The sequence below is a fragment of the Cynara cardunculus genome, assembly GCF_001531365.2.
Source record: "Cynara cardunculus var. scolymus isolate 2C chromosome LG 15, CcrdV1, whole genome shotgun sequence".
Classification (NCBI taxonomy): domain Eukaryota; kingdom Viridiplantae; phylum Streptophyta; class Magnoliopsida; order Asterales; family Asteraceae; genus Cynara; species Cynara cardunculus.
In genome coordinates, this window is record NC_037542.1 from 9,017,114 (window position 1) to 9,027,205 (window position 10,092).

Sequence of the window (10,092 nt, forward strand, 5' to 3'; positions counted from 1 at the left end):
AAAATAATCTTTTGATTTTGTTTTATTTTCCATTTCTTGTAAATTTGTATACAAATTTTTGTATTAATAAGTTTAATTTTTAATTATCTCATTATATTATTTTATTGAATAGGTAGATAATTCAACATAAATATAAGGTTTTATCCATAAATTTCAAGAATATATTTAACGAAATCTTAATATGAGCTCAAATAAAATTCATCATCAACTCCACTCCAATTTGGTTGAACGTATTTGGTTGAATTGAGATTACGAGTGATCTATATGACTATTTATTATCTGATGTTACTTTTTATAAAAAATAATATTTGTGTTATTTGCATTTTTTTAATTGTAATATAAAATTATGTTTGTGTTTTAATTATTTTTCATATATGTTAACAAAATATATAAATTAATAAATTAAATTCAATATAGAAAAATGAAAATTAATAAATCATATCTAATTTTTTTAAATTTTATAATATATATTAAATTTATTATTTATATATTATTTATATTTATATATTAATCTATAAATAAAATTATATTTTATAAATTACAAAATAAAAAAGTGAGGTTTTTGTAATAAAAAAAATGGATTAATGATTCTTATTTTATTGAGGAAGCAATAATGTAACAGAAAAAGCAAGTGAGGTTATAGGCTATAGCTTCTGAATTCTAATTAAACTGAGTTGATTCGTTTTAACGAGTCGGACTCGGAAGTGTGTGAGAGAGCTCGTCTTCCCCGAACCGTAAAATGCACAAATTAGAAAACCCTGAAATTCACTTAAAAATAAGGAAGGGCAAAAGGGTTCCGGTTTAACCCGCCAAACCCCCCAACCGAAGCGAAACCCTCCCTTCCCCTCTTCGTTCGTGGCCAGAGCCCAGAGAGGGCCATCCTCCTCCACACTCAGCCGTCGGAGCATTGGCGAACAAAGACGAAGAACCTGGTATAACTTTCTATTTAACATTTCTGCTAATTCGAAGTTGATTTTGTGCTTTGATTTCATTATGCTTCAACTGTTACTTTAACTGAACCTGTAAAATTTTCACATTCTTATCGGAAATCATTAAAGTTAAGTATTTTTGGTTTTTACAAACCTAATTAATCATGTTGAAACACTTGGGGGAAATGTAGATGGTAGGATAAGAATAAGAATAAATCTCAAATTGATAGTGATGAGTTCGGGTATTTCGTTTATTGAGCAAAAAACTATTAACTGTGTAATAATTTTCTCCCGATTTTTCTAGCTAAGCAATCATAAAAAGAGGTAACATATATAGTTGGTGATAAGAAGAATTTATTGTTACAGAAAGTCTGGAGAGGACTTTGGGAGAAACTACTTTGTAATGAACTCCTTATTTAATGCGTGTTCCACGGCTTTATTTGCAAGGACGACTAGCGGTCTTGTTGCAAGGTGTTTATCTCGTGGATTCATCAATGTATCCTGGAGACAAAGAGTTGATCATCATGTTGCAATCATAACTGCAGAGAATGGGTTTCTTTTGACAAGGTTTCGTGCTAGTTGTTACTCTACTCGTAAGGCCAGCAGTGTTGGTAAATCTAAGACAAGGAAGTCAGATTCTAAATTGGAGAAAATGCTGGGGGAGGAGAAAAATGCTTTCTTTGTTGTCCGCAAAGGGGATCTTGTTGGTGTGTACAAGAACTTGAGTGATTGCCAGGCTCAAGTTGGATCCTCGGTATATTCTTTCACCATATCATATGCCTAGATTTATAATTTATGATTCTGCATGCTTTAAGTTATTGTGCTTTGACCATATCTGTTTATGTGTAGGCATTAAGTTATAAACTGTTGCACACACAGTAGTTACATATAATACACTTCTTTTAGAAGTTAAGGTAAATGGAGTTTGTAGGTGTCTTGAAAATTTATGGTGAAGTGGTAAGAGATGGTTCTTTATTTGGTTTCTAATGTAATGCATATGATATAAGCTTCACATAATAGTTGTGGCCAATGTTTGATTGGCATTCTACATGGTTAAGGTATGTAGATAGAGTCCTATTAGAGGTTTCTCGTTCGCCACAATCTTTTGACAGAAGGGTATTAATATGTGCTTTGTGGTATAGTTACATTGTTGCTTAAACATTTACTGCATCTATCTTAGTAGCCTATCTCATATACATGATAGAACAATTTAATGATACATGTTCTTAAGAGGTACATGTAGAACTTTTGAAAAGCTTAACAACTCATAAGCCTCTGTATGGTCCTGATAGGTATGTGATCCTCCTGTCAGTGTGTATAAAGGCTACACCATGCCCAAGGAAGCTGAAGAATATATGATCTCTTGCGGGCTTAAGAATGCACTTTATTCCATTAGAGCTGCAGATCTAACAGAAGAGCTATTTGGTAATCTCGTGGCATGTCCTTACCAAGTAAGATAAACTATTGACTCAAATGTGAATGTCACAAGTAACGAGTTCTCTGTTTTGGCAACGTATTTCAAACTTTGTTGACTCAAGAGCTCTCTAGTTTCCTTTGAACATTTCGAAGGATGTGTTTTGGTTGCCTGGCTGATCTGATATTTCTTAGCTTTGTCATAGTGATTTTTGGTGGATGATAAATATATATTGATTTAAAGTGATTATTGGGAAGATAAAATCCTATCATTAATTCCTATCAATATGCACGTTGATTTGCAACTTCTTGTTCTCACCGAATATTCTCATTTGAATGTCATTATTGTGAGAATAGGTATATAAATGAACATTGAACGATCACATTTCATATTAGTGGTGGTTGCATAGAATTATGTGCTTGGAAATCCAAAAAGTATATGATGTACCAACTAAATATGAATAAATTAATGTCACCATAAAGCACACAATTTAATAGAGTTGGTGTACAATATTTACCATGGTAAAATGTGTTGCAAAATCAGAACATGAGAATTTACAGTTTGCCTCTTTGCTCTTACATTGCCTGAAGTTGTTTATGGTAGACTGTAGCCTCATTATCAAAGGAATCAAATCTATCATAGTGAATGAAAGTAATCATAAAATCAATAAGCAAATCATCTCATATGCAACTATGATACATATCTGTGACATGGGTAGTGCCGGGTAATGTTCAACTGTAGCAGTTGCAACAAGTAAAATCTTTGCTGACTTTACCAACAAACCAACCATTGGAAAATTAGCATTCTTACCCTTATCAACATCTTTTGTACTAGTTCCTAAACTCTATTAGCAAAATCCTGATCATGGATTACATTAAAAATAAAAGCCTTAGGACTTCAATCACGGAACCAGAAGTCTCCCTGTTGTCATGCTCCCAATGATAGAATTGGTGAAGTGCCGCCACTTTTGCTTGTTGAAGGCAGCTAAATGATTAAATGGATCAAAGCAACTCTAACTTCCCATCAAAGCTTGTTTAAAACGACCATTCAACTATTGGATTGATAAACTATCATCACATTGAATAATTCAATCTTCAAATAGTGAAGAAAGTGAGTTATTTACCCTTCATGCCTTGTTCTTCCTTTCTCACAAGACGCACCTCCTGTGTTTGGAACCTCAATCTCATGCTTTTCAAACTCAATAGTTGCTTCAGTCATCATCGTTCCTAAGATCTCTTGCATGTCGAGTTGATCCTAGGCAACATTAACTAATTTCATTGCATTTGGAAGGTAAAAGCACTCTTTTATATTGATCGAGACAAAGAATAAGTCACATCTTTACCATCTGAATATAGTCTAATATAAAAGACAACCCAAAATCTTTAATTGCATATACAATAGGTTTCACCATGACTATTCTTAGGCTCATTTCTTATGCCATTCATCAAGAGAACGAGTTAAGCACACTTACAAGTGTATCATGATACAAATTCAACACGTCTCCCCAATGTTTCAAAGTTTATGTCTAGATATAAGCCTTGTCCTAAGTGAACTGCATAACACTCAATTCTGTGTCACTAACTTATGTTGCTTTTTTTGGAATGTATCTATTTCACTTAGCCTTCTACCCATGCCAATATTTGAGAGCATGATATTTATTTTTCTTTTTCACGGCTTGTTGAAACTTCCACAAGTGATAAACTTCTATTTTTGACTCTTTATTCTTAGGCTCATTTCTTATGCCATCCATCAAAGACATAACAAGTTAAGCTCACTTACAAGTGTATCATGATGCACTTCATTTAGAATATCAACTAATGCTTTTCGTTGTCAGCATCAAAATACCACATCATTTGGAAACAATTGCTTTTGAGTTTTTGGTCAAGTCATTTTAGGAAATTCCTTTTCTAGTATCTTCATTTGCTTCAGCCATAAGTTTTATGAATACAGGAAATTGAATTTTTCCAACCTGAACTTTCTAGTTCTTGATAATTAGGAAGAGGTTTCTTGCAGACTTGCACTTAAAAGTTGGCTAACCACATCCAAAGATCCTTTCAATTTCTCTACCCAAACAAGGATTCTTTTGATTTCTCTACCAAAAAAAAAGGATTATTTTCGGTTGTACAACACTCAACTTCGAATTGCTTAAATAATGCAACATCAGGATGTTGTTTCATGTTTCGCAAATCTTGATAGTTTTATAACACCCATTATGAACACTTAACTCCAACATATATTCTTAACCTTCTTTTGTACTCAAACTACTAAACACATCCCATGTTCCCAACAAATGAATCATGGTCATCTCTACCTATATCAAACTTAAAAGAAAATAAATAAAAATGAACATAATCATACATTTTTTTGTACCTCAACCAAGAACCTTATTCCTTATACCATTGTGGCGATAGAGAGACTGAAGGAGAGGGATGATGGCTGGATAGGCAGAGACAGAGCTCGTGTAGTTGGATGGAGGCAGATGGTACCCCAATTAGATTAGGGCTGCTATGAGTTGAGCCATGGAGTATAAAACTATAAATTGAATATATTGTGGATAGTGCACAAATAGTTACACTAACTTCATTTGCTACAAATGGAGCCTGGAGTATAAAACTATAATACATAAGTCTGTACTTCTAAAATGTGACCATATATTTGAAAACATCCCAAAAATAAAATTTGTGTGCTCATATGAGCACACTGTGTCCAGCTTTGGTTTGCCCCTGTTTCATAATTTCAAGTTCGATTTGAAAAACAGAAAGTGGAGGAAGTTACAAGATCACAAACGGAAAATATAATCTAATTCATGATTCACGTGGAAGAACTTTCTTTGTCAGGGTGGGAATCGAAGTGTCAATTGTCATACCCTTATAACCAAATATGATCTGGTTTATGGTCACCTTCAAATCTGTGATGAAATTGAAAGTCTTACTCCATCTAGAAATAGTTTGGGAAAGAGAATTGCAGATAGGTACCTTACATGTCCTTTCTAATATTAGATAACTCTCCTATAGGTTTAAAAGAGGTGTATTCCTGTCAAGCATGTAGCCTTCATGGAGCATGTTTTAGCTGAATTTGCTTTGACATGAACTGGAGCTGCCATCAACACCATAAATGTCTCTTTGGGTATATATTAGGTATGCCTTAGGTGATGTTGATGCACGGGTGTCAGTCCGATTTTGAATTTGACATTTATAATTTGGGAAAAATGGAAAATATAAAACTAAAAAAAAACTGAAGTGTAATGGTCGCTTAATACTTTGTCGGTTAAGACAGATAGATGTACCAAATTAATGATTCTGGTCTTAAACATCACATACAAAAGTTAGAGCTCTTTTATGGGCTGTTGGAGTTGAAATGGTTTCTATCAGATTCTCATATATGAAGTGGTAAGCTCACTTGATGTGCACTGGCAACTTAAACAAATCTTCTTTTCTCTGCAGCAACCACATTTTTCCTTAGGCGAACCGTCGAGTGATCACATGTCTAAAAGAAGATTTCAGGAAGTTTTAGGTTCGCAAACCGGGGTAAGTCAAGTATATCTGGTTAAGAACTGTACTGCACTTTTTCCTCCCCAACACTACAAATAATAAGCTTTCTTATACCATGAAGTTGGTTTTTGTAAATATAGGTATTTCTGAATGATAACCCCGCACGAAGCAAAATTCTTCGCTTTTAATTATTGGTTCTTGCATAACTTACCACAGTTGCTGTAATATTAAGTGTATTACTTTGGGCTCTGTGTTTTGTCATGGATGTTGTTCTCTAAATTACTTTCAGGAAGCCTTTGGATTGACATCTATGTCAAGTGATCCTGCAAGGAAGCATGCTAAGTTGGAACACCTTGCTACTCAAGCTCTGTCTGCCAATGTCAGTAGTGATGGTGATACCTGATATATAAAAGAACAGCTTCTTTTAAATTAAATATGCTAGTTCAAAACTTAAAATTGAACCTGCTGGTTGTTGTTTCGTTCCAGTTTTTTGTTGGGAGTTATATCTACTCTCTCAAAGCACTGGGACTGGGTAGTGGAGATTTGGACTCCTTTGTCCACCTGTACTTCAGTAACCTAATGTGGTTTCAGGAATGGCCTCCATATAACAATTTTTACAATGATTTGCTTACTTTTTGGTGTTGAGATCAACATGACTTTTAATAATGTATTTTCAAGTGTTAAGTACTGAGTTTCCACTAAGCTCGCTTCCTATTTATATATATATATATATATATATATATATATATATTTTCTTTGTTAGAAGTCACAGTTTTCATGCTAGTCATTTTGCTTCTGCCGTCTTTTACTGGTATATGACCTAATTGCATTTATTTTACAGCGCACTTGTATTCTCGAGTTTGATGGCGCGTCTAAAGGAAATCCTGGACAAGCTGGGGCAGGAGCTGTTCTACGAACTGATGATGGAAATGTGGTATACCATCCCCATGATATTTGGCTTGCATTTGGTTCTTTCCTCTTTTATGATACTCAATACCTTTACCTCTTTTCTATAGATTTGTAGATTGCGTGAAGGTTTAGGCATAGCAACCAATAATGTTGCTGAATATCGAGCGATTATTCTAGGGTTGAGATGTGCTCTTAGTAAAGGGTTTACAAGTATACGCGTTATAGGTGATTCCAAACTCGTCTGCATGCAGGTATCTTCCATGTTCTCATAAGCACAGACACTAGATTTTTTTTTTGGTTGACAGACTTGCAGACCCAGTCTCACACATACACCCTCCACCCATGAAAATTCCAATAATTGACATGTCGGTATGTTTTGTGAATATGTGCAAATATTTCTTTTATGGGAACTTCTCAAGTTACAATCACCTGTTTGCTCATTCTCATCCTTACAAATGTTCGTCTGGGCCCAAAGATTATCTTTTATTTGTCCTCACTTATTAAGAAGAGTATTTATGATATTTGTTGGGGATATTTGTAGATATGTGACTAATAGTCGAACTTCTCAAGTTACAATCACCTTGCCCAATGTTCCATATTTATTCAGGGATGGAGAGATTTAAATAAGTTTGCCTCTTTTTTTCTTCCAGAACTAAATGCAGCTCGCTTAGAGCTTCGGGCTTATCATCACTATTCTTTTGCAATGTTGCATTTTTTTAATGGAATACCAGATGCTTATACTACAAGAATACTTTATGATACAGGTTCAAGGTCTATGGAAGGTGAAAAATCAGAACATTAGCAAGTGGTATGAAGAAGCCAAGAAACTAAAAGATAAATTCCTCTGTTTCCAGATCGATCATGTTTTGAGGGTAAGATCACACATTTCATGTGCTTATTTCCATGGTTATGCTCGTTTTCTGATATACCATCATCATCATCATTTTCATTTTATTCTGTTTATTAAAGAGTTTTTGGATATTTGGTAAGTAGTCAAACGTCATCTATGTCTGACTTGACATATTATTTTAGTAATTTGCCCAACTATTTATCAAATGCCTAAAGTATAATTTGATGATAACAAAATAAGACAGTCACTGGGCCATATAAAAATTATTAACATTACGACGATATGAGTCATCGGAACCCTAATAACATCATTATCTTCTTGCAACGAAAACAATGAACAAATAGCTAATTTTGTAACTTAGAAAACCGATTGAAAATGGAAACATTGTGATATTCTGTGAACATCCTAAAATTGTTGCAAGTTTTATGTGCTTGACGTAATATTGAAGACTTGTAACCTTGATAACTTAATTTCCTTTTACATTTCCGTAGGACTTGAACTCAGATGCAGATGCTCAAGCAAACTTAGCAGTGGATCTTGCAGGTGCTACTTTCTTTTCTATCATTCTTCACCACTTTGCTTTTCTAGTTTCCTTGATAGATTGCTCACGAAACTATACCCCTGCTGCTGCTGCAGTTGGTCAGATTCAGGAAGTTGACACATAGTTTTGAGACACAAGTTAAAGGCAAAACAAAACCAGGGTGGATGAGCCAAGAGTACATTACCCTTCAACCCAACTGTCGAAACAAACTATCAAGCGTTCATTTTTTCAAGATTTTTAACGATTGTTTTTCTAAGTTAAAACTATTTTGGAGGTTTTGGGAAGGGGTTAAAATGATAGTTATTCGGTCTCAAACTGGTGGAGTGTTGTGCCCCATGGAGACAGAAATGTACTAGTATTTAAAATTGGTGATATTTTTAGGTTAGTATCTATACCAGTAAAAGGGTTTTACTTTTGGTTACCATTTTTCTTGTCAAATAATCTGGTATCTGTTGATGCAAGCCAGGATAAATTTGTCTCTTGGTCAATTCCAAAATATTGTAAATTGGCTCTTTTTTTGTTAACCATGGATGTTCTAGGGTCAGTTTGTGCACATCTCGACTGATCCCAGGAGCCTAGAGAACAGTCAAGAAAATCGTCGTGACTTGAAGCGGTGACTATGAGGAGGATGTCCAAAGGCTTCTTTTTGTGTGTTGCTTTTGGGTAATGATGCTTAGAGAGGGTGATACTTTGAGAATGGGCACCCAATTCGTTTTTCAGATTTTTTTCCAAAAATGAACTCATTTTGGTAAAAGTATAGTCAATATTTATATACAAGGAGTTTGAATAGCATGAAATACATTAAAATCAAACCAAGTTTTGAGCTATATTGTTATAAGAACATAGACAATTTTTTGAGTAAATTACATGTTTCGTCCTTGTGGTTAGGGGTTTTAATGATCTTTGTCCTTTTTTTTTTGAAAATTATGTAACGCGCCCTTGTGGTTGTGTTTTTAACGAGTTACATCAAGCCATCAAGGGGATTGTATTTTTTTTAATAAGTTGGGTTCCTATGGTTGCAGTCTTTTAGTGGGTTTGGTCCATAAAATAAATCAACGACCTGGGTTTCTATGTATTAAGGACGCAACTCGTTATAAAAATACAACTACATGAATATGTTGAAATTATATAAAAATAATAAGGCCTGTGCTTTACTTTAAGGTTTTTATTTGAGTTTTGTAACATAAAAAATGGGACCCATGAACTTAGATTTATCGAGGGTTTGTGTCGCTACATATGGAAAGAAGTGTGTTTTTTATCTAAGAGAACTGTTTGCTATTTTATAATTTTTATGCGGTAAAAAAGCTTTAAAAAAACTTCATTACAGATTCTTTAAACTCTAAACTAAATTATTTCAACTGTGATTATATTTTATGTTAGATGATCTGATTAAAAGGTTATTGATACATTAAAAAGATTAAGGGGCTGTTTGGCAGTTGTTAAATGGTTTGGTACAAAATGATTAAGTGATTAGAATGATTAAGAGGCTCTCATGATATAGTGCAAAACAAAATATAATATTTAATAATTGTTTACAATGAAATTAGGGCATTGAATGGTTAAGAGATACCCATGATACAAAATCAATCAGGGGATTTTAGAACCATTAAAGAGGTAAATTTTTTTTTTGTCAAACGAAATTCACCTTTTAACGATTCAGATGCCGACTCTTAATGAAACTATAAAGAGGTAAACAAACAACTCTTAAATTACATTTTTGGTCTATGTGGACTTGAATTGCGATTTACGTCTCTATGGTTCGCAATTCATTCCTACCTTTAGTAAATCATAAAAAAGAAAACAATAATGAAATGTAAACAATAAAGATAAAAATCGTAATTTCGAAAACATAGACGAAAATTACAATTCTCAACAAACGGACATGGGCGAAAACATAATTTACTCATTAAAAATAAAAAATAACTAAAATAATTATTAAGTTATATGTAACATATTCG

General features: G+C 33.6%; 1 protein-coding gene across 6 annotated transcripts; it reads left to right on the forward strand.

The window, feature by feature from the left end:
- The first annotated feature begins 789 nt into the window (after window positions 1-789).
- Window positions 790-8,614, forward strand: LOC112528110. Of its 6 annotated transcripts, none has more exons than XM_025139033.1 (10): window positions 790-932; window positions 1,296-1,683; window positions 2,222-2,380; window positions 5,787-5,870; window positions 6,124-6,213; window positions 6,676-6,768; window positions 6,851-6,994; window positions 7,508-7,615; window positions 8,085-8,136; window positions 8,230-8,614. In XM_025139033.1, exons 2-10 carry the CDS (start codon window positions 1,333-1,335, stop codon window positions 8,256-8,258), a joined length of 1,110 nt encoding a protein of 369 aa, XP_024994801.1. In that variant the 5' UTR covers window positions 790-932; window positions 1,296-1,332; the 3' UTR covers window positions 8,259-8,614. The 6 variants fall into 6 exon arrangements, with proteins under 6 accessions (XP_024994801.1, XP_024994802.1, XP_024994803.1 ...); XM_025139034.1 differs by having other exon boundaries at window positions 6,676-6,765; XM_025139037.1 differs by having other exon boundaries at window positions 795-932; window positions 1,377-1,683.
- The last annotated feature ends 1,478 nt before the right edge of the window (window positions 8,615-10,092 follow it).

What these genes read in the sequence shown, in the direction of transcription:
- LOC112528110 (XM_025139033.1), top strand. Translation starts at nt 1,333, where the DNA reads ATGAACTCCTTATTTAATGCGTGTTCCACGGCTTTATTTGCAAGGACG. An exon ending in AGGCTCAAGTTGGATCCTCG is followed by an intron (nt 1,684 to 2,221) that starts GTATATTCTTTC and finishes TGGTCCTGATAG; the next exon opens with GTATGTGATCCTCCTGTCAG. An exon ending in CTCAAGCTCTGTCTGCCAAT is followed by an intron (nt 6,214 to 6,675) that starts GTCAGTAGTGAT and finishes TTTATTTTACAG; the next exon opens with CGCACTTGTATTCTCGAGTT.